The 23,831-nt window shown below is 48.0% G+C and overlaps 1 protein-coding gene across 5 annotated transcripts in view; it reads left to right on the top strand.

Annotated features, from left to right (window-relative positions):
* CCM2 (CCM2 scaffold protein) overlaps positions 1 to 23,831 on the top strand; it is a 95,089-nt gene that overhangs the window by 59,916 nt on the left and 11,342 nt on the right. For 4 of the 5 annotated variants that reach the window (XM_045003809.1, XM_045003805.1, XM_045003807.1 and 1 more), the window contains exons 5-9: positions 706 to 842; positions 2,203 to 2,338; positions 3,048 to 3,105; positions 5,751 to 5,889; positions 7,230 to 7,368. In XM_045003809.1, the coding sequence (XP_044859744.1) occupies positions 706 to 842; positions 2,203 to 2,338; positions 3,048 to 3,105; positions 5,751 to 5,889; positions 7,230 to 7,368 (609 nt within the window). Of the gene's footprint in view, positions 1 to 705; positions 843 to 2,202; positions 2,339 to 3,047; positions 3,106 to 5,750; positions 5,890 to 7,229; positions 7,369 to 23,563; positions 23,613 to 23,831 lie in introns of all 5 variants that reach the window. The other variant, XM_045003810.1, reaches the window with a different exon arrangement.

Genomic DNA, 23,831 nt, shown 5'->3' with positions numbered 1-23,831 from the left:
CTGTCTGAGGGGTTAGAGCAGATGCGGTTGTACCTCAGTGCTTGACTGTAGACAATGGATCGTGTGGTGTGCCCGGGATGGAAGCTGGAGCCACACCATCACCGGTTCATTCACCTGCACGTCCTCCAATGTAATATACGCCATCATATGCCAGCAATGCCCCTCTGTACATCGTCCAAACTGGACAGCCTCTACAGAAAAGGATAAATGGACACAAATCAGATATCAGGAATGGCAATATACAAAAACCTGTAGGAGAACACTTCAACCTCCCTGGCCACACCATAGCAGATCTTAAGGTGGCCATCCTGCAGCAAAAAAACTTCAGGACCAGACTTCAAAGAGAAACTGCTGAGCTTCAGTTCATCTGCAAATTTGACACCATCAGCTCAGGATTAAACAAAGACTGTGAATGGCTTGCCAACTACAGAACCAGTTTCTCCTCCCTTGGTTTTCACACCTCAGCTGCTAGAAGAGGGCCTCATCCTCCCTGATTGATCTAACCTCGTTATCTCTAGCCTGCTTCTTGCTTGCATGCATATATACATATATACATACACACACCTGCCCCTGGAGATTTCCACTACATGCATCCGACGACGTGGGTATTCACCCACGAAAGCTCATGCTCCAAAACGTCTGTTAGTCTATAAGGTGCCACAGGACTCTTTGCTGCTATTCATTAATAGCTTCTCTGTTTCTCAGCTCAGGACCCTGGGATTTCCCCAAGCCAGAGTCTTTGTGCAGAAAGCTCCAAAGCACTTACTTCAGGATCGTTGTCTGAGAGTGGAGTGGTACCTGTTGAAGCTTGTTGTTTGGTGGTCCTGGCTACAGAGAACAAAGTAAGACTTAATTACCTCGTAGATCCTGATGGTCTTAATTTTGGGTCCTGATATTGTAACTTCTGTCAAGATCCCATGGAACAGTAGCTCTTTGGTTTGCATTGATGCTGCTACTTGTCCAATCGAATGGCAGGAAGGCTGCATGGGATTATTCTGTGTAAATAAATAGCTTGCTCTGGCCCTCAGTTACTACACACAAAGCTATAGTTACTCCACTGACTTCACAGGAGTTGTTCCAGACTATGTAGTATAACATGAGATCAGAATCCATCCCAATGTGAACTATAAGTTGCTCCTGTAGTAACTTGCTATGGATAAGCTTGGCAGGCAAGAATAGTATATAACCTATTTATTCAATGAATTATTAAGGCTTCATCGGTGTGTTAGGCACTGTACAAATAAGGAAATGTGGTCCCCATCTCAAGCTTCACAGTCTAATTCAAATGCACTAGAGAACAGCTCTTCCTTGAGGATGCTGTCTGCTGCCCAGCTCACACTTCCGCAGTCAGGGATCTGGGAAAGCAGCTGCTTGGCCACTGCAGCCTTACAGTGCTGCTGAGCTTGCCGCTAAGAGGGCGTAATGATCCGCTGTGAGGTTGTTCTCTCGTAATCTCCTCCTGCCCAGGAAAAAGAGGGTGAGCAACAGCCACAGCATAAATCCACTTCCTAAAGGGCAGAGGTTTTGCCCTCCTTTGTCTTAAACTCTGTTATTTGGACAGCTCCCAGGGGGTGCTAGGGCCGTGCAGAGGGGCACAGGTTGCTGTCCTGAACATTTACAGTCTAAGGTAACGTATGACAGATGTGGGACGGTAGCTGCAAACCCAGTGGGCTGAGGGGGAGAGTAGGACAAGGTTATAGAAATAAGACCATGAGGTACTTAGTCAGGGTACTTGAATATTCAGAGTTTGTTTTCAATATACGCCCCATTCCTACCATCAAATGGCCTCAAGTTACATCTGTGAAACAATGATGATGAGTGTATCTGGGTTGCATGAAATCTGTCAGTCTGCATGGACTGGAGAGCATCCTGGGGTATAAAATAACAGAATTGGGCACACACGGCTGTGCTCACATTCCGGGGTTGTTTCTTTACCAAGCCTTTTTACTAGCACAGGTACTGAAATCCCCTGAACAGGCTCCTCCAGTCTGCAGTGTCCTGAGGCACCCCCAGTTCTGGAACCGTGGGGTTCTCGCTATTTAATGGTGATGTAGTGCCCTTTATAAATACAGGTGGGGATACGTCTGAGCGTGCCCTGTGGTGCAGCTCCTTTGGGGGATGAATAGAAGCAAGTGCTGCCTCTTTTGAGGGCATCTTGCCCCATAACCTCCCTGACTGACCCTTCTTTCTCTCCCTCCCCAGGTAACTGCAGAGGAACTCTGCTCACTTCTCAGCCAAGTCTTCCAGATCGTTTACACTGAGTCCACAATAGACTTCTTAGATAGAGCAATATTTGATGGGGCCTCCACACCAACACGCCATATGTCCCTGCACAGTGGTATGTCAAGAGCCATTTCCTTTCACTCTTAGGAAGAATCCACCCCTCCCCCGTACAACCCAGGCTTGCTCTGCCTCAGGCTCTCATACGAGCCGCAGCACTTGGTGTAGCAATACCCTTTGCTTCCCTTCCCTGTTCATGCTCCTGGTTCTATGATGGAGAAACTGGATCCAAACAGAGGCCTTAATAACCATAGGGCTTCCTGGGGCCCTATCTTACTACTAAATGTATTGTGAACTGCGAGTGGGAGCTGCATCTCAAATGCACCAGCTTCGTGACAGCCGCGGCCCTGATCTAACCTTTGTGTGGAGTTGAATGGCCCAAAGAACTATCTCCTCCCTGATCATCATCAGTTGGAGCTGTCGCTTTCCCGTAGCTGCGGGGCAAGCAAGGCCGTAGGAGATTGAAACATGGGAGCTGTCCTGCACCTTTCCACAGAGGATCTGTATTTTGTTTCCTTTTTAATCCGTGGAGGCAGTTTAATAAAGTGGTGCTTTGCAATTCAGCATTGTCCTGCTCTTGGCCGCCTGATACTGTTTAAGTGACAGAAGACTCCCTCCCCCGACCCGACCCCTGTTCTGTAGGTCTTATTTTTCATACTCTAGCCCTGGACACTCAGACTGGAACTACCCATGTCCATGACCAGTAGGTTAGGAAATAGACAGCATTCGTGACTGTAAATCTCTTGACTGGACTATCTTCCTTGCAGATGACTCTTCAACAAAAGTGGACATTAAAGAATCTTACGAAACAGAAGCAAGCACTTTGTAAGTTGATCGTACGTATTCTGGAAGGGGGTGCTTTGGCTTACATGGATGATACTTTATTTATATAGACCTGACTTCGGGTTTACAGTCTCAAAGGGGGAACTTTTATCTCACACACACACACACTCTCTTGATAATTACAGCTGGAATACTGGACAGTGATATTGCTGTCTATATAGCCCTCTACATGGTTTCTGTAAAGGGAAATCGTGTCTTACTAATCTATTAGAGTTCTTTGAAGGGGTCAACAAACATGTGGACAAGGGGGATCCGGTGGACATAGTGTACTTAGATTTCCAGAAAGCCTTTGACAAGGTCCCTCACCAAAGGCTCTTACGTAAATTAAGCTGTCATGGGATAAAAGGAAAGGTCCTTTCATGGATTGAGAACTGGTTAAAGGACAGGGAACAAAGGGTAGGAATTAATGGTAAATTCTCAGAATGGAGAGGGGTAACTAGTGGTGTTCCCCAAGGGTCAGTCCTAGGACCAATCCTATTCAATTTATTCATAAATGATCTGGAGAAAGGGGTAAACAGTGAGGTGGCAAAGTTTGCAGATGATACTAAACTACTCAAGATAGTTAAGACCAAAGCAGATCGTGAAGAACTTCAAAAAGATCTCACAAAACTAAGTGATTGGGCAACAAAATGGCAAATGAAATTTAATGTGGATAAATGTAAAGTAATGCACATTGGAAAAAATAACCCCAACTATACATACAACATGATGGGGGCTAATTTAGCTACAACGAGTCAGGAAAAAGATCTTGGAATCATCGTGGATAGTTCTCTGAAGATGTCCACGCAGTGTGCAGAGGCGGTCAAAAAAGCAAACAGGATGTTAGGAATCATTAAAAAGGGGATAGAGAATAAGACTGAGAATATAGTATTGCCCTTATATAAATCCATGGTACGCCCACATCTCGAATACTGTGTACAGATGTGGTCTCCTCACCTCAAAAAAGATATTCTAGCACTAGAAAAGGTTCAGAAAAGAGCAACTAAAATGATTAGGGGTTTAGAGAGGGTCCCATATGAGGAAAGATTAAAGAGGCTAGGACTCTTCAGTTTGGAAAAGAGAAGACTAATGGGGGGACATGATAGAGGTATATAAAATCATGAGTGATGTTGAGAAAGTGGATAAAGAAAAGTTATTTACTTATTCCCATAATACAAGAACTAGGGGTCACCAAATGAAATTAATAGGCATCAGGTTTAAAACAAATAAAAGGAAGTTCTTCTTCACGCAGTGCACAGTCAACTTGTGGAACTCCTTACCTGAGGAGGTTGTGAAGGCTAGGACTATAACAATGTTTAAAAGGGGACTGGATAAATTCATGGTGGCTAAGTCCATAAATGGCAATTAGCCAGGATGGGTAAGAATGGTGTCCCTAGCCTCTGTTCATCAGAGGATGGAGATGGATGGCAGGAGAGAGATCACTTGATCATTGCCTGTTAGGTTCACTCCCTCTGGGACACCTGGCATTGGCCACTGTCGGTAGACAGATACTGGGCTAGATGGACCTTTGGTCTGACCCGGTATGGCCTTTCTTATGTTCTTATGTTATGTTCTCTGTCCCTGCCTGCTCAAATTCACTTGCTTTGGAGCTACATTTAGTACAGTATTCCAGAGAAGCCCATAGGACAGGGGTGGGCAAACTTTTTGGCCTGAGGGCCACATCGTGGTTTCGAAAGTGTATGGAGGGCGGGTGTAGTGTATTAAATTGCTCCCTGTGGGAATGTGCTACTTACGGTATACTACTTACGGCTGCCATTCCGGGTGCTCTGAGCGGCATGGTAAGGGGGCAGGGAGTGGGGGGGTTGGATAAGGGGCAGTCAGGGGACAGGGAACAGGAGCGGTTGGCTGGGGGTAGGGTCCTGGGGGGCCTGTCAGGGGGCAGGGGTGTGGCGAGGGGATGGGGGGTCAGGGGACAGGAGCAGGGGGGTTGGATGGGGGTGGGGTTCCGGGGAGGGGCGGTCAGGGGACAAGGAGCAGGGGGTGTTTGGATGGGTCAGTGGTTCTGAGGGGGAAGTCAGGGGGCAGGAAGTGGGAAGGGGCAGATAGGGGGCAGGGGCCAGGCTGTTGGGGGAGGCACAGCCTTCCCTAGCCAGGTGTAGTGTAGTGTATTGCTCCCCATAGGAATGTGCTACTTACTGTGTACTACTTACAGCTGCTAGTCCTGGTGCTCCGTAAGTAGCACATTCCTACAGGGAGCAATTTAACACACTACACCCCTGGCGGCTCTCACAGCTGCACTGCCCGGCAGGAGCTTGCAGCCCTGCTGGCCAGAGCACTGGCGGCACAGCAAGCTGAGGCTCCGGGGGAGAGACCAGGGGCTAGCCTCCCCGGCTGGGAGCTCAAAGGCCAGGCAGGATGGCCCCGCGAGCCATAGTTTGCCCACCTCTGCCATGGAATATGCTTCCCTCCCACGCAGCAGTTGAGTACAAGAGTTGTCTGATAACTCTTCCCTCTGAGCTGGCTAAATTTGGTGGGGGCCTAACACCTTATCCAAGTCCCCAGGATCCTTCCGATACAGGAAGACCAGCCTCAGCTAAAAATGAGTTTCCCCAGGACACTCTTCCAGTGTGTCTCTGCTAGACAGTAATGGAGCTCTCAAGGTGGCTCACAGATCCATTGCATTTCAGCTCCTTTCCGGAATCCTCGGATACAGGCGGCAACTCGCCTTCTTCCTTCTCGACGCCTCAGTCTCCACACGTTAAGACGGTTAGCGAAAGCGAGCTGAGCACCACGGCAACGGAGCTGCTCCAGGACTACATGATGACGGTAGGAATGTCTGCATCAGAGGCCAGGCACTGTCTGTTCGTAGCAAAGAGTGGCCGTGCGTGCAAGGTGACATGATCTCTTTACGGTAGTGTCAGCCAGGCCAGCATTCTTGGGAATGCATTTGTGTCCGTAGCATGGAGTCAGACCCCCACGGCAAGCTCTGACGGCACTAGTCCTATAAACGACCTTGGTTTGTTTTCTTCTCTCGTACAACATTGCTTCATGGTCACGTAGGAATTGTAGGGATTCTGGTCAGATGCCATCAAGCTAATTTCCACTTGGACCTAAATGGGGTTTGAACATAAGTTGGCTCTGGAAGCAAATGATTTGAGCAGTTTCCCAGAGCTACTCCCTCCCTCCTTCTAGCAAAGGTTCTTGTGAATGAGAACAGTCTTAGATAAAAGCTCCCTGATTCCTGTGACGCACAGTGCTTAAGTGGTGATGCTGCCAGAATGGGTAGGACCGTAGAGCATGCTATTAAACTGATATTTGGCACACAATTGTAGGAGCAATCACTGAAGTTGGTCACTGAATTAATAGGGTTAGAAATAACCTAAGAAGGATTTAAACAAAGCATATTAATCGGTTGCCTCCTTTCTGAGAGTCCCTTTGTGAGCAATGGGTTTTTCGCCTACAAACTAGGTACAGTTTGCAAAATATGAATTGCTGTTAGTAGCTGTACACACCAGGTGATTGATGCTCAGAGTGTAGCTCCTGGCTGCGGTTGCCTATGGTGTTGCTCTCAAGCTGATTCCTCTGGAGTGCATCTGGCTATCGCCATGGTCTGCAGCTGCCACATCCTTTCTGGGGGATGCACTGAGCAGTACTGAGTGGAGCCTGTAGGAGAACTCTGCTGTCAGCCAGAGGACTTTGGTGTGTGTTTGGGAAGGTGGGTGCATGAGGGCTGTTTCTGCTGGGTTTTGGTGATGTCAGAGGGATATTGGTGGCTTTGCAAAGACAGATGGGCAAAGTCTGAAGACCCCACCCTGCTACTTGGGCCTTAGCTCCTGTTTCTTAAACACCCACTTATAGTCAGCCTAGACACTGATTAGCTTGAGCTCCCTAAGATGGAACAGCATTTCTAGGTTAACCTGTGCCACTTGAGGGTGGATTTCTTACAACGTTGTCTCCCTTTGCCAACAAGGACATGGGCTCAGTCATTAATGTAATTAAACAGTCAGTTTATGTTAGGAGAGTGTCAGTCCCTGCTTTGTCCACCACTGAGTGACCCTTACTTGCTGTTTTTAACAGAGCCCATTGAATGTTTTGTTCCTCACTAGCCGTGGCTTCTCCACTATTAGAAATGAGGTCAAATCGTGCCTTGTGCTTCTTCTCCTTAGCTAAGAACCAAACTCTCTTCTCAAGAGATCCAGCAGTTTGCAATGCTCCTGCACGAATATCGCAATGGGGCTTCAATACACGAATTCTGCATCAACCTGAGACAGCTTTATGGGGACAGTAGGAAATTCCTGTTACTAGGTAAGTTTCAGCTAAGCTGGACTAACATAAAGATAACAGCCCTGGGAGGGAGAGGAAAGATGGCCTGTGGGGGATCAGACTCTCTCATCCTGAACCCCTTGGGGCAAGTTGCCTCTGGTGTTGCTGTCAAGCCCAAGGGAATCATGCTCAGACCTTCTGAGAAGTATAGTTGGAACTGATGCAGGATCCTAAGGGAGCGGATTCTGGAGGATACAACCTTCCTTCTCCCAAGACTCGGGTTTGATATGCCAAACTGTACAGTAAAGCTGCAAGCGCTTTGTGGCTCTTGCTCACTTTGCTTGAGTAATAGTCACTGACATCAGTACTCTTCAAAGTTCAATGTGAACTTGTCTTGCTCTTGCTTTCCCCATTGATCAGCAGGGCAATGGGAGAAGTCTGTAGGCAGCTGGTGATGACCCTATGCTGCACACGCTGGCCCCCCAGCAGTTCTCTGGAAAAAGTGGTGAACAAGCTTAGTTCCTCCAGCTCCATGGTGGTACGGGTCTCCACCATGTGAACTATGGGTGGGATGTTTTGCTGGTAGCAGTACAGGGCCTGTGACACACATTTGAACAGTTCTGATGCGGTTCTGTCGAGGGCAGCAGGGCCACATGCAGATCAGCCTGTCCCTATTAAAATGAGGCCTTGGGAATGGCTCGTCCTGAGCAACGTTTCTGTGAAATGTTTTTAAAATTCCATTGGAAGGTGGCTTACGTTCAGCCCTCCCCTTGCATTGTCTTCAACCGAAACACGGCACCATCCTTCACTGGAAAGTGAACGGACGACTTAATTCAGTATCCAAGCTAAAAGAAATGCAGAAATAAATAATGAATAGCAAACTCCATTGTCAATTTTTTTTCAATGTTAATAGTCCAAGAGAGTGTTGTTAATCAGACATTTAAAGTCCTTCCTCAGCTGCTGTAGATTGTCTTAGCACAGTGGTTCTCAAACTTTTGCACTGGTGATCCCTTTCACACAGCAAGCCTCTGAGTGCGACTCCCCTCCCGCCCCTTTTTAATATATTTAACACCATTATAAATGTTGGAGGCAAAGTGGGATTTGTAGTGGAGGCTGACAGCTCGCGACCCCCCCATGTAATAACCTCGTGACCCCCTGAGGGGTCCTGACCCCGTTTGAGAACCCCCACTTTAGCGTCATTAAAATCGTTGGAGTAGGGCTCCAGTGACATCAGCTGAAGATCTGTCTCCTTGTTTTTAAAAATGCCTTTTTAACCTGACAGAGCCCTTTGAGCCTGTCTGGGCCATGTCATGCCCTTGTCACGTTAGTGTGCGTCGTTTTCATTAATGTCTGCGTAGCTCTAGGAATAACCTTGGTTCTGCTAATGAACAAACAGGGGAAGTGAAAGACCATAACCTCCCTCCCGTTGGTCCAACAGAAATAGCATCTAAAAATGTCTTGGTAGTGTGAAGGAGGTTTGTTTTTTTTTTTTTTTAAAGCTAGATATTTAGAATCCAAGGACTTTGCCCTGCCTCTGTGTGGTTCTGTGCCTTTAAATCCATCTAGAAACTGAAGCTGGCGCAGAGTTCAGCAGCAGCTTATCCAGCCGTGTATCTTTGGAGAGCCCATGACACCAACGCTCTGGGATTCACAGTGGCTGCCTGCTGAGTTCCAGGTGGAGGCTGATGGTGTAACGATGCTGGTTCTGGTGAGACCCAGCTGAAAGTGCCAATTTAGGACCAATTGCTTAAACAGGGCAGTTACAGCCCAAGGTTGGGGTTTTTCCACCTCTAAGGCAAACCAAACCAGCCAGACAGAGAGGACTTTGGTTTTACCCCACTGGCTAACCACACGTCATACAAGCAATTCCCTTAGACACTCCAGTTTCCCAGTATCACCACCAGTGCCATTCGTTGTGGGGATGAATGGTTATGAAAATAATACCCCAGTAAAAGAAAAAAGGTTCTCTCAATCCCAGAGGACCAAGCCCCAGACCCAGATCAATATACAGATCAGATCTTACCCACAAATCACACTGTTGCCAATCCTTTACATTCTAAAGGATTATTCATAAAAGGAAAAAGATATAGAGGAGAGCTAGAATTGGTTAAATGGACTCAATTACATACAGTAATGGCAAAGTTCTTGGTTCAGTCTTGTAGCAGTGATAGAATAAACTGCAGGTTCAAATGAAGTCTCTGGAGTACATCCACAGCTGGGATGGGTCATCAGTCCTTTTGTGTAGAGTTTCCGTTTGTTGCAAAGTTCCTCCAGAGGTAAGAAGCAAGATTGAAGACCAGATGGAGGAGCTGAGCAGCTTTTTATAGTCTCTCTTGCCATGTGGTCTCTGCTTTCTTTGTCCCAAAGACAAGCTGTCCATCACGTAGCATGGAAAAACCTCAGAGTTCTCTGTAGGCATGTCCCTGCATATCTTGAGTCCCAAGGCGTATCTGCCTTCTCTCAGTGGGTCATTTGTATAGCTGATGGTCCTTAATGGGCCATCAAGCAAGCTAGGCAGTGCTGACACCAACTTGTCTGGGGTGTTCCCCAGAAGCACAGTACAAATTTGAAATACAGACAGTATAGATCCAATATTCATAAGTTCAACTACAAAAACGATACACACATGCAGACAGCATAATCATAACCAGCAAACCCTAACCTTGTCTTACACACCTTATTTGACCCCCTTTATAAAAGATTTGGTGCCACTACAGGACCTTTGTTGCAACCATGATGTCCCAGTTCATGTCAATAACGTCACAGATGGGGAAAGAGTTTTTGACCCATAAAGCCCTGAGCAGGCTGGGTCATGTCTGAGACTGATACTGTCCCAGCTGCAGTCAGTGGAGGTGCAGAAGTGGGAGCCGCTTGGTATACAAGCTGCCGGCAGAGAGTTGTGTGAGGGGCAGTCAATACAGGAGGTCAGGCTAGATGATCCGGCAGTTCCTTCTGCCTCTAAACTCTATGTAGTTAAACACTCCCTTTTTCAAGTGCTGGTCCCTACACAGACTCCAGGGTGAGTACACATTTGCTCCATGCACCCGAGGCTGGAGAATTTTGAAAGCAGTGTCGGTTGGTCCCAGACTGGCAGCACAGTATGAAGGGGAGGTGACCAGCCCTCTGTGGAGAAAAGTGGTTCAGGACTATTTAGAAAAGCTGGAAGAGCACAAGTCCATGGGGCCAAATGCACTGTATCCGAGGGTGCTAAAGGAGTTGGCGGATGTGATTGCAGAGCCGTTGGCCAGTATCTTTGAAAACTCCTGGCAATCAGGCGAGGTCCTGGATGACTGGAAAAAGGCTAAAGTAGTGCCCATCTTTAAAAAAGGGAAGGAGGAGGATCTGGGGAACTACAGGCTTGTCAGCCTCACCTTGATTCCTTGAGGACCTGCTCCATGATTTTTCCAGGGACCAATCTTGAAGCACTTAGAGTAGAGGAAAGTGATCAGGAACAGTCAGCATGGATTCACCAAGGGCAAGTCATGCCTGACTAACCTAATTGCCTTCTATGATGAGATAACTGGCTCTGTGGATGAGGGGAAAGCAGTGGATGTGCTATTTCTGGACTTTAGCAAAGCTTTTGATATGGTCTCGCACAGTATTCTTGCCAGCAAGTTAAAGTAGTATGGGCTGGATGAATGGTCTATAAGGTGGATAGAAAGCTGGCTAGATCATTGGGCTCAACAGGTAGTGATCAACGGCTCCACGTCTAGTTGGCAGCCGGTATGAAGCGGTGCGCCCCAAGGGTCGGTCCTGGGGCCGTTTTTGTTCAATATCTTCATTAATGATCTGGAGGATGGCGTGGATTGCACCCTCGGGAAGTTTGCAGATGACACTAAACTGGGAGGAGTGGTAGATACGCTGGAAGGTAGGGATAAGATACAGAGGGACCTAGAGAAATTAGCGGAATAGGCCAAAAGAAATCTGAGGTTCAACAAGGACAAGTGCAGAGTCCTGCACTTAGGACGGAAGGCTCCCATGCACTGCTTCAGACTAGGGACTGAGTAGTTCTGCAGAAAAGGACCTAGGGGTTACAGTTGACAGGAAGCTGGATATGAGTCAACAGTGTGCCCTTGTTGCCAAGAAGGCTAACGGCATTTTGGGCTGTATAAGTAGGGGCATTGCCAGCAGATCGAGGGATGGGATCATTCCCCTCTATTTGGCATTGGTGAGGCCTCATCTGGAGTACTGTGTCCAGTTTTTGGGGGCCCCCCCACTACAAGAAGGATGTGGAAAAATTGGAAAGAGTCCAGTGGATGGCAAAAAAATGATTAGGGGGCTGGTGCACATGACTTATGAGGAGAGGCTGAGGGAACTGGGATTATTTAGTCTGCAGAAGAGAAGAATGAGCAGGGAGTTGATAGCTGCTTTCAGCTACAGTGAAACCCCGCTATAACTTGATGTTTGCGGTCCAAAAAATTCCATGGCGATAAATGCGGGGTCGCGGTATAGCGGGGTTTCAAGCCGGTCAGTTTAAGTCAGTGGTCCCCAACGCGGTGCATTGATGTGCGCCTCATAGTGCCCCTAGTGCTTAGTGCCCCGCGCCTGCCGGGGACAGTGAGCACCGGGGCCCGCAGCCTCGGAGGTGTGTCCCCGGCAGGCGCGGGGCCGCAGCTTCTCTCCCCTGCTGGGCACTAGGTGGGGGGCACATCAATGTCCCGGCAGGTGCCATGGCGTTGGGGACCACTGGCATTAGGCCTTAAAGGGGAGCCAACTTATGATCGCGTTCTATGCGTTTTCGCCTTATGGCGGGGCGCGTTATTGCGAGTTTTGACTGTACCTGAAAGGGGGTTCCAAAGAGGATGGATCTAGACTGTTCAGTGGTACGAGATGACAGAACAAGGAGTAATGGTCTCAAATTGCAGAGGGGGAGGTTTAAGTTGGGATATTAGGAAAAACTTTTTCACCAGTAGGGTGGTGAAGCACTGGAATGGGTTCCCTAGGGAGGTGGTGGAATCTCCTTCCTTGTAGGTTTTTAGGGTCAGGCTTGACAAAGCCCTGGCTGGGATGATTTAGTTGGGGGTTAGGTCCTGCTTTGAGAGGGGGTTGGACTGATACCTCCTGAGGTCCCTTCCAACCCTGATATTCTATGATTCTTTGGCCAGCACTTGAAGAAGAGACAGTTACTTACTCATAGACTTTAAGGCCAGAGGGGATCACTGTGATCATCTAGTTTGACCTCTTGCACATTGCAGGCCACAGAACCTCACCCACACCTGTAATAGACCCCTAACCTCTGGCTGAGTTACTGAAATCCTCAGATCATGGTTTAAAGACTTCAAGGGACAGAGAATTCACCACTTAAACTAGTTTAAACTTGCAATTGACCTTAGTTTACCTTATTGTAACTGGAAGTTCTTTGAGATTTGTGGTCCCTGTGTGTATTCCACAACCCACCCTGCTTTCCCTCTGTTTTGGATCTTCTCTGATTCGCGGTGAATAAGCTACTGGGGAGGCAGTCGGTCCGCCCTGCCCTTTATCTCCCTGGTCAGAGGCGTGAGGTGAGCCAGGGCACACATGTGAACCAATGGATGCTGCTTTCAGAATCCTCCAGCTCTGGGCACGTGCGTACTCAGTGGAATACAGATAGGAACCACACATTTTGAAAAACCTCCAGTTACTATAAGGTAAGTAACTTTCTCTTCCCCCTCAACATCTGCCATAGCCTTAATTTGTAGATTCTGCAAGGCCCATCTCTGCCCAGCTTTTGGGTTTGGTGTTTGGGTCTCTAGTCCATCTCTGAGTAGCTATTTTCTGGGTCTGAGATGAGGAGCAGCTGTTGGTTCAGTGTATTATGTGACACTGTTTTTAACCCTACGCAAAGAGACTTATCCTAGGTTCTGTGGAAGTTTAGAGCCCAAGGATCTTTTGAGGGTCTGGGCTTCTGGGCATTATAAATAAAAACAAATACATTAAAATGGGTCAGATTTGGAGGATACATTTACAGGAATGCAATGCCTAGTACACCCGAGAAAGAAAGGAGTGACATTTGTTCTCTATTGCTGGGTTCCAACCTCATTTCATTCTGTTACCTTTGTCCGTAACGTGCCCAGAAGTGAAATCAATTAGAAAAAAAATGGTTTGACTCCTAATCCCCAGCACCTCTTGCCTCTGTTTAATCAATGTTTGCAACTCATTTGCATTTAACTTGGATGTTAGCAAACCTACTGACTCCTCTACAACTTTGGGAGTGATATTGTTTGGACAGCATCACTGTAGGCCAGATCCTGCTTACTGTTGCTATCTGACTACTCCTGTGGTCTGAATGTTATAAAACATTTTGTAGTGCAAACAAGGAGTTGGAGAGAACAGTTTGGCCACATAAATATGTGATAGCGAGACAGACAGCTACCACCAGCTGCATACTTTGATCATTGAAGACTATCCCTTCACCATAGCCTTTACTAGATACCCCATCGTTATGTGGCTGAGCTCTCTTTAGTTGTGTCTTCGTGTACGTGAGATGTATGTTTTATGAATGAATTTAGAGGTCACAAAAAGTGTCTGGTAGGTCAAACCACAGAACTGGTACAGCACAGGAAGTGGCAGCTTCCCACCAAAGTTCCTCAATTCTGATCTCTAGAGACGGGGCAGTTCGGTCTCCAAAAGCCATGTTGGTTTCTCTGAAACGTGCCCAGCAAGAGGACGAAGGTAGGCCGGTGGTGGTTGTGATGTGGATGCCCATTTTCTGAACGGATACCCCTCATGCAGCCCACTGAACAGCCCTGGATGGTAATGACTTAAGCTACTACTGATCTAGGTCAGAGTCAAATTAGTGAAATGCTCTGTAGCTCATTACCAGTCCAATCCCCCGTGGGAAATATTCAATTGGAGGTCTGTCTTTGTTTTGGAGGTCTGTCTTTTCTTTGCACCAGAAAAAAGGCAAGAATTACTCTATCAACATGATTACAAATTACTAGATATGGTATGAATACCCAGCACCCATGAAAATGGGAGTGGGTGGGGACTGGCAGGCCACTATATATACCACTCAAGTCCTTGAATGTAGCATAAACGCCCCTATGGATAAAGGCAGTAAAGATTCCTGAGGAGTTCCAGACAGTCTGGGAACGTATTGCCAGAAGTGGTCTGTGGGTTGCTGAAGAGGGTATAATATCCCCTTGTGGATTAATTTAATATCAGTGGAACTAAAATGAGTATGGGCTGCAGGTCTGAGCCCTGTGCTGAAAATGTAGTGATTGATCTACCTGAGGTTCTTGTATGGCCTGCATGACCATAGTATGTGGGCCTTACAATGTTTAACCTACTTACCCTTGCATCCCCCATGAGGCAGGGCTGTTGTTCACACGGGGAACTGAGAACAGAGATGCTAAAGGCCAGGGGGGAGGGATAGCTCAGTGGTTTGAGAATTGGCCTGTTAAACCCAGGGTTGTGAGTTCAATCCTTGAGGAGGCCACTTAGGGATCTGGGGCAAAAATTGGTCCTGCTAGTGAAGGCAGGGGGCTGGACTCAATGACCTTTCAAGGTCCCTTCCAGTTCTAGGAGATTGGTATATCTCCAATTATTATTAAGATCCTCACTGGTACTTAGGCCCCTGACTTATGTTGAAATCAATGGCCGTTAGGCACCTAAATAGCTTTTGAGGATCTGGGCCTAAGTGGCTTGCCCACGGTCACTTAAGAAGTCTGTGTCAGAGCAGGGAATGGAACCTAAGGCCTGGTCTACACTAGGATCTTAAATCGAATTTAGCAGCGTTAATTCGAACTAATCGCTCAACCGTCCACACCAGGAAGCCATTTAATTCGAACTAGGGGGCTCCTTAGTTCGAATTTGGTACTCCACCCTGACAGGTGGAGTAACGCTAAATTCGCACTTGCTAGCTCGAATTAGGCTAGGTGTGGATGCAAATCGAACTTAGTAGCTCCGGGAGCTATCCCACAGTGCACCACTCTGTTGACGCTCTGGACAGCAGTCCGAGCTTGGATGTTCTGAGCAGCCACACAGGAAATGACCCGGGAAAATTTGAAATCCTTTTCCTGTCTGGACAGTTAGAATCTCATTTCTTGCTTTGACATCGGGGCGAGCTCCGCGGCACCTGCAACGATGCAGAGCTCTCCAGCAGAGGAGTCAGCCCAATGCAAGAATAGAAAGAGATCCCCAGCATGGACAGACCGGGAAGTCCAGGATCTGATCGCTGTGTGGGGCGAGGAGTCTGTGCTGTCGGAGCTGCGCTCCAACAAGCGTAATGCAAAGACCTTCGAGAAGGTCTCCCAAGCCATGACACAGAAAGGATACAGCCGGGATGCGATGCAGTGCCGCGTGAAAGTCAAGGACCTGAGGCAAGGCTATCAAAAAGTCAGAGCGGCAAACGGACGCTCCGGAGCCCAGCCCCAGACATGCCGCTTCTACGAGGCACTGCATGCCATTCTCGGTGGGTCTGCCACCACTGTCCCACCAGTGACCGTGGACTCAGTGGATGGCATAGTGAGCCAGGACAGTTCCTACTCGATGTTCGCCGATGGGCAAGACGACGAAGGGTCCGTGGAGGAAGGCGCAGGCGACAGCGAACACAATGCCGCTTTCCCTGACAGCCAGGATCTGTTCCTCACCCTCACAGAGATCCCCTACCAACCCTCACCGGCCGTGAACCCGAACTCAGAGTCAGGGGAAGGATCAGGCGGTAAGTCGTATAAACAAGAAAATATTTATTTGCTCGAAAACATGTATACCAAAAATATAAATTCTATCTATAAATACTATATCTAAAAGTTTTTAAAGGGAAACTAAACGAACAGTAGGTCTACACAGATTGGGATGGAACAATAGTCCTCCATGGACAATTCCACAAATGCTTCAAACAGTTCCTCAAATACCCTCCGCAGGAGGTTTCGAGGAAGAGGTGCCTTATTTGGTCCTCCGGTGAAGCTCACTCTTCCACGCCACGACATCCTCAGATACAGGGGAACCATCGCCTCTACCAGCATGGCCGCGTAGGGTCCCGGTCGGTGAAGTGCTTCCCTTAACATCCTTTCTTTCTGCACTCGAGAGACACGCCTCAGGGTAATCTCGTTACTGAAGTGCTGCATCTAATTAGGGCAATTAGCGAATAGTTACTGTTCTTAATGGTTTACTTATACTTTGCATAACAAAGCCCCTCGCTTAGCAGCCACGTGCTGTAGGCCACACAGGAAAAGCATACATTGATCTTTCCCCTGCAGTGTCGGGAGTGGCTGCAAACTGATTTCCAGATTGCCTTTAGCACGACGGCACAGCTATCCGTTAACTGATAAGCATAATGTACTGTAAGGCTTACCAGGACTCTCTGCTAGAGGGATTCTGCTATCTCTCCCGACTTCTCCGCTCTCCTGTGCAATGGCGCAGCCAATCAGAGCGTAGGCCAAAATGTTGTGCTTCTCTGGAGACCACGTGACACTTGTTGTCCGGTACGGTCTTCTTCATAGAAATTGACTAAACGGTGTTCACTGTTCGCCAAAATGTATCTGTACAAGGAAATCACTAACTTTCCCCATCACACAGCTTCGGCTCCTTCCCGGACTGCCCCGGCATCCCCCTCGCAGAGACTGGCAATGATTAGACGGCGAAAGAAGAAGACTAGGGACGACATGTTCGCTGAACTGATGGCCTGCTCCCGAGCAGAGGCTGCAGAGCAGAAACACTGGAGGGAGACCCTATGTGAGCAGCATTGCACACTCATGGAACGTGAGGATAGGTGGCGGCAGGAAGACCAGCAGACCACCCAAACACTGCTTGGTCTCATGAAGGAACAAACGGACACGCTTCGTCGCCTTGTTGATGTCCTGCAGGACCGCAGGCTGGAGGACAGGGCCCCCCTGCAGTGTCTCTGCAATCGCCCTCCCCAGCCAAGAAGTCCTGGCCCCCCCTCACCCAAAAGTACAAGACGGAGGGGTGGTAGAGGCCGTGAGAACTGTCACTGAACCAGAGCAGAGCGGCCGTGTACCCCGCACTTCTCACGTTAGAAATTTGTAGAAGTGCTTCCCTTATAGGCTCAGCCAGTCCCAAATCCAAGGTTCATCCCCCCACTGTTTATTAGATTAATAAAAGATGTTTGCTGTTAATCACTGTTTCCATCATGTCTTTCCTGTCAGAGGATTTTTCGGTGTATGGGGTGGACAGGGGTTTCATACTTGCACGGTATAGCCTACAGTACCAGGGTACAGACTTGGGGAAAGGATCAACTGCGGGGCACACACACACTGCAGTCAGTAGGCACCAGGGTCATTCTGTGTTGTGTATGCTGCCCCTGATCATTTCGTAATGTGTATGCTTGTCCAGGGTCCTAGCGCCTGCCACGCCATTACTGTGAAGGCAGGCTGCCCTTATGATGCACTTGCAACGGATCCACGAGCCTATCCGCTGCCCTGAGCCCCAACAAGAGCCCTCATCCACGGACAGATAGTCACCCTTCTCCCACACCCATCACCCCTTCCCACGCAGAAACCCGCAGCCCACTGCCGTCATCCAAACCCCTATGCAAAGAAGGCACCACTCGCCCCTTCCTGCAAACCCTCCCCTTCATGCAGAACCACTGTCATCCGTCCCCCACCCCAGAGACCTATGTAGGAGCAGGAGGATGTCAGTCCTCTATGGAGGAAGCGGTCTGTACATCAGTGCACACCGTGCCCAGCACAGTATGCGTCCATGTCTCAACACCAGAACAGAAATGCAAAGTAAAAGAAAGATTTATTAATAATGAGTGTAACAATTAATTTGCTTAAAAACGTTCTTTGGAAGTGGGGGAAACTTGGAGAACGCGGCATGTAGCCGCAGATCCAAATCGACACAAACTGACACAGGCCCAGGGTCAGTTTCTCTTGAAAGCAAGTGGAGAGTCATAGGTTACCCTGATCTCCGAGGAAACTTGCTTTCAAAGCCTCCCGGATACAGAGCGCTTCCCGCTGGGATATTCTCTCGGCACGGGTGTCTGGCTGAGCGTAAACCAGGCGATTTGCCTCAACCTCCCATCCGGACAAAAAGGCCTCACCCTTGCTCTCACACAGATTGTGCAGCACACAGCATGCAGCAATAACTACAGGGATATTCTTTTCGCTGATGTCCGAGCGAGTGAGTAAGCTCCGCCATCTCCCCTTGAGACGTCCGAAAGCACACTCCACCACCATTCTGCACTTGCTCAGCCGGTAGTTGAAGAGTTCCTTCTCTCTGTCCAGGGCGCCTGTATAGGGCTTCATGAGCCAGGGCATTAGCGGGTAGGCTGGGTCCCCGAGGATCACTGTAGGCATCTGCACATCCCCAACCGTTATTTTGTGGTCCGGGAAGAAAGTACCTGCCTGGAGGAGTCTAAAGAGACCAGAGCTCCTGAACACACGCGCGTCATGAACCTTGCCCGCCCACCCGACGTTGATGTTGGTAAAACGTCCCCTATGGTCCACCAGTCCTTGCAGCACCATGGAAAAGTAGCCCTTTCGGTTAATGTAATCGCTGGCCTGGTGGGCCGGTGCCAGGATAGGGATGTGAGTCCCATCTATAGCCCCACCGCAGTTTGGGAATCCCATCGCGGCGAAGCCGTCTATGACAACCTGGACGTTTCCCAGGGTCACCACCTTTGAGAGCAGTTGCTCAACGATTGCGTGGGCTACTTGCATCACAGCAACCCCCACGGTAGATTTGCCCACGCCAAAGTGGTTCGCTACTGACCGGTAGCTGTCTGGCGTGGCAAGTTTCCAGAGGGCTATGGCCACTCGCTTCTGCACACTCAGGGCTGCTCGCATCCGGGTGTCCTGGCGCTTCAGGGCAGGGGACAGCAAGTCACACAGTTCAAGGAAAGTGCCCTTACGCATCCTGAAGTTTCGCAGCCACTCTGTGTCATCCCAGACCTGCAGCACTATGCGGTCCCACCAGTCCGTGCTTGTTTCCCGGGCCCAGAATCTCCGTTCCACAGCATGAACTTGACCCATTGCCACCATGATCTCCACTGCCCGGCGTACCCTGCTTTCTGAGAGGTCTGCGCCACTCTCCTCACCGCGCTGCCGGAGCCTCCTCGCCCGATTTCTCAGCAGCTGACTGTTGCAGAGGTGGACGATAAGGTGCGAGGAGTTGACAACGGCCATAAGTGCAGCGATGATCGCAGCGGGCTCCATGCTCGCAGTGCTGTGGCGTCCGCGCTGTCACTGACCAGAAAAGTGCGCGAACAGATTTCCCGCCGGCGCTTTCAGGGAGGGAGGGCGTTTGTGAGTGACGGTTGAATGATGACAGTTACCCAAAACCACCCTCGACACATTTTTCCCCCAGCAGGCATTGCGAGCTCTACCCAGCATTCCAATGGGCAGCGGGAACTGCGGGAACTGTGGGATAGCTTCCCACAGTGCACCGCTTCCAAAGTCGACGCTGGCCCCGTGAATGTGGACTCAGAAATTCGAATTAGTGTATTTAGTATGGATACACAAATTCGACTTCATAAGGTCGAATCCACAAATTCGAACTAAGTTGATTCGAAATAGTCTTGTAGTGTAGACAAGGCCTATGTCACCAAAGCCCTAGGCTACTGCCCAGTCCACTGGATCATCTTTCCTATGGTATGACAGCAGGGTTAGGGAGAGAGACAGCCTTGCAACAAGGTACAACACCAGTAGGATTGGAACTCAACAGGCCTGCTGCTGTCCCCATTGACTTGAAAAGGACCAGGGCTGGGCCCTTTTGCTCAGAGCTAGGACCTTTATCTTCTAGGTTAAACAGACTTAGTTTAAATCATAGAATCTCAGGGTTGGAAGGGACCTCAGGAGGTCATCTAGTCCAACCCCCTGCTCAAAGCAGGACCAATCCCCAGACAGATTTTTGCCCCAGATCCCTAAATGGCCCCCTCAAGGATTGAGCTCACAACCCTGGGTTTAGCAGGCCAGTGCTCAAACCACTGAGCTATCCCACCCCCCATGAACCCTTCAGTGTTAGACGTTTCTAATGCCTACATCTAATTACTGTTAGAGGGCCTTCCCTTCACCCTCTTCCCTGGTTCTCATCACACGGACAGAAAGATAAGGTGTTGAGGGGGTCTTCAAGTGTGTGCTCATATATTACATTCCCACCATGCCCAGCAACACTTCAGCTGTATCCCTTTATCTTTTCCCATTGTACTAAAAGCCCCATCTGGTTGTGGGAAATGCAACACACAGTCTTTGTTCATTGATCTTCACACTTATTAGTATAAGATATAAGAGTATCAAAACGTCAAACCCAAAATTCTGTCTCAGGCTGGCAAATAAGCCTATGTACTAATACTTACAAAGAAGTGTTTTAAAGAATAATTAACAATCAGACAGGAAGCTGCCACCCTGCCGTTTGAACAATGCGCCATTGGACTCTGCTCCCTCCGAACAGTGGGAATTGTAAGGAAAGTTCTGTTTTTAGCATGGGTTTAGTTTTACCTGGATTAAATGAGCTATTAAAAGAAAAACAACCCATGTTCCTAACATATAGCGTAGCACCTCTGCAAGTCTTGATTTCCATTGCTTTAAAATGACATCTGTGGCCTCAGTCTTACGGGCAGTGATGCTTAGGCTCCTGGTGGGAAGCATAATGCTGTACTGTAGTCCCACAGCAAGACAGCAGCCCTGCTCATGGAACGGGGAAGTGAACGGCGACAGATGTTCCTAGAAGCAGCTCAGAACCTTTTCCTCAATGTGCTTTAATCTGCATGTTGATGCTGTTAACGTATTAAGATCTATAAAGCTGCACAATGTGTCTCAGTGCTGAGCAATCCTTTGGGCTTTATCTCCACTCTTTTTAATGAATTCTCATTAGCAAACATGTGACTGGTGTTCCTTCCACATCCATGGGACTGCAAATGCGTTATGTTGGCCACCAGAGGGAGCCCATGTTGTTTCCTCTGTGCAATACTGCCTCACTGAGAACTACCGGTACAAGGAAAACATTAATACTTAAGGAGAAGGGCATGTATTCCATGGCAGTGCATGCCAACGCCGATGGAAAAACCCTCCGGAGATCAGACAGCTCTACTGCGTGTTGTTGCTCTGCCAAAGTGAAGAAGAACAAGAAGCTTCCTACAGTTTGGATATAATTAGTTCCATAAATTAGATATTTATTAAAGATAGTTTAACAATAATTGATTACGTTGATAGATTGGGAGGATGGCGTTAGGCTGTTCTCAGTGGTGGCGGATGACAGAACCAGGAGCAGTGGTCTCAAGTTGCAGTGGGGGAGGTCTAGGTTGGATATTAGGAAACACTATTTCACTAGGAGGGTGGTGAAGCACTGGAATGGGTTACCTAGGAAATTCCACCACCTCCCTTCCTTAGAGGTTTTTAAGGTCAGGTTTGACAAAGCCCTGGCTGGGATGATTTAGTTGGTGTTGGTCCTGCTTTGAACAGGTGTGACGATGCTGCCTGTGGGAGCTAGCTGAGGTCACTCAATCAGGGTGAACTGCAAACAAAACGGGGCAGACAAACCCCAAACGCCGGTGATTATTCCAATACTTAGATTTACCAACCAGCACAAAACAGCTTCTGTAGTACCTCACTGGTTACTCAGAAGTCCAAACAACACAGTTCCCTTAAAGTACCCAGGCTCAGGCCTCCGTCCAGACACACCTGTCAGATATGATGATGATTCCTGAAAATCTTACTTCATCCTGGCGATTAACACAGGGTAACTTATCCATTAAACAGTTCAGATACAGGTTACCACAGCCTTCAAAGAGACAGAGACAATAATACTATTTCACTCAAGTATCATCACAAATGTTAATATTCCTTTTTTGATCTTTGAATTAAAGTTATAGCAATAGACAAGACTTGTTTGCTTACATCACAAGACCTGAGCAAACATCTACCCTTGAGATCTCTAACAATGCAGACTTGCATTTCAAAGCTCTAGTCATTTGCATATCTTCCTAACCAGTTTCTACAGTTCACCCATGGGTCAGGTCAGTCTGAGTTAATTAACTCTTTCTGGCCCTGTCACCTTTCAACGAAATATTATTTAACACTCATAACGTCACAACAGGGGGTTGGACTAGATGACCTCTTGAGGTCTCTTCCAACCCTAATATTCTATGATTCTGTGAAATAAGGTAGTTAAACCCTAAGCCTACCAAAGTGTTAAGGAGGAGATATTTTAGGTGAAGTCCTACCCTGTCATGCCATGTCTCTGCTTCTATGATGGAGAGAAATGATTAGGGGTATGGAACAGCTTCCATATCAGGAGAGATTAATAAGACTGGGACTGTTCAGCTTAGAAAAGAGACAATTAAGGGGGGATATGATAGAGGCATATAAAATCACGAGTAGCGTGGAAAAAGTGAATGGTTATTATAAAAGTTATTTATCCCTTCCAGTAATACAAGAACCAGGATTACCCAATGAAATTAATAGGCAGCACGTTTAAAATAAACAAAAGGAAGTACTTCATACAACACACAGTCAACCTGTGGAACTCGTTGCCAGGAAATGTGGTGTATAACTCAGCTGAGAAAAGATTTAGATAAGTTCATGGCAGATGGGTCCATCCGTGGCCATTAGCATGGCCAGGGATGCAACCCCATGCTCTCCATGTCTGTAAATCTGGCTGCCAGAAGTTGGGACTGGATGATAGGATGGATCACTTGATAATTGCCCTGTTCTGTTTATCCCTTCTGAAGCTTCTGGTACTGACTACTGTCAGAAGACAGGATACTGGACTAGATGACCCATTGGTCTGACCCAGTATGGCTGTTCTTATGTTCTTAACTCTTCATGAGAAGTTTGGGTATGATTCTTGATCCTAGCCTTGACCGTCAGATTCTACCAAAAGGATCAATGCAGGATAATAGATTCCTAGATTCCAAGGCCAGAAGAGATCACGGTCATCTAGTCTGACGTTCTGTAGAACACAGGCCAGAGAACTTCCCCACGATATTCCTAGAGCAGAGCTTTTAGCAGTACATCCAATCTGATCAGTGATGGCGAATCTACCACGACCTTTGGTAAAATGTTCCAATGGTTAATTACTCTCTGGTGTGAATTTGTCTAGCTTCAGCTTCCAGCCATTGGACTGTTATAACTTTCTCTGCTAGATTGAAGAGCCTATTATTAAATATTTGTTCCCCATGTAGCTACTTACGATTGTGATCAAGTCGTCCCTCAACCTTCTCCTTGTGAAGCTAAATAGATTGAGCTCTTTGAGTCTAACACTATAAGGCAGGTTTTCCAATCCTTTAATCAATCTCTTGTCTCTTCTCTGACCCCTCTCCAATTTATCAACATCCTTCTTGAATTGTGGACACCAGATCTGGACACTGTGTTCCAGCTGCAGTTGCACCAGTGCCAAGTACAGAGGTAAAATAACCTCTCTGCTCCTAACCATAATCACAGCAATCATCTAAAATGTGAAATCTCTTTCCTGTGAATAGTCTTCAGAAGCACAAACAGGCACGGAGGCTGCCAGAGCAGTTTGCTTTTAACTGTAAATTGCAGTTTTTTGGAGGCTGTATGTGATGAGTAGGTCTACCTCCTCCCCCGCCCCACCCCACCACACAGTTTTCTGTGTAACCTGCC

Source organism: Mauremys mutica, chromosome 2, assembly GCF_020497125.1.
Source record: "Mauremys mutica isolate MM-2020 ecotype Southern chromosome 2, ASM2049712v1, whole genome shotgun sequence".
NCBI lineage: Eukaryota > Metazoa > Chordata > Testudines > Geoemydidae > Mauremys > Mauremys mutica.
The sequence above is the reverse complement of the archived record's forward strand: the minus strand, read 5'-3'. Positions and strand labels throughout refer to the sequence as shown.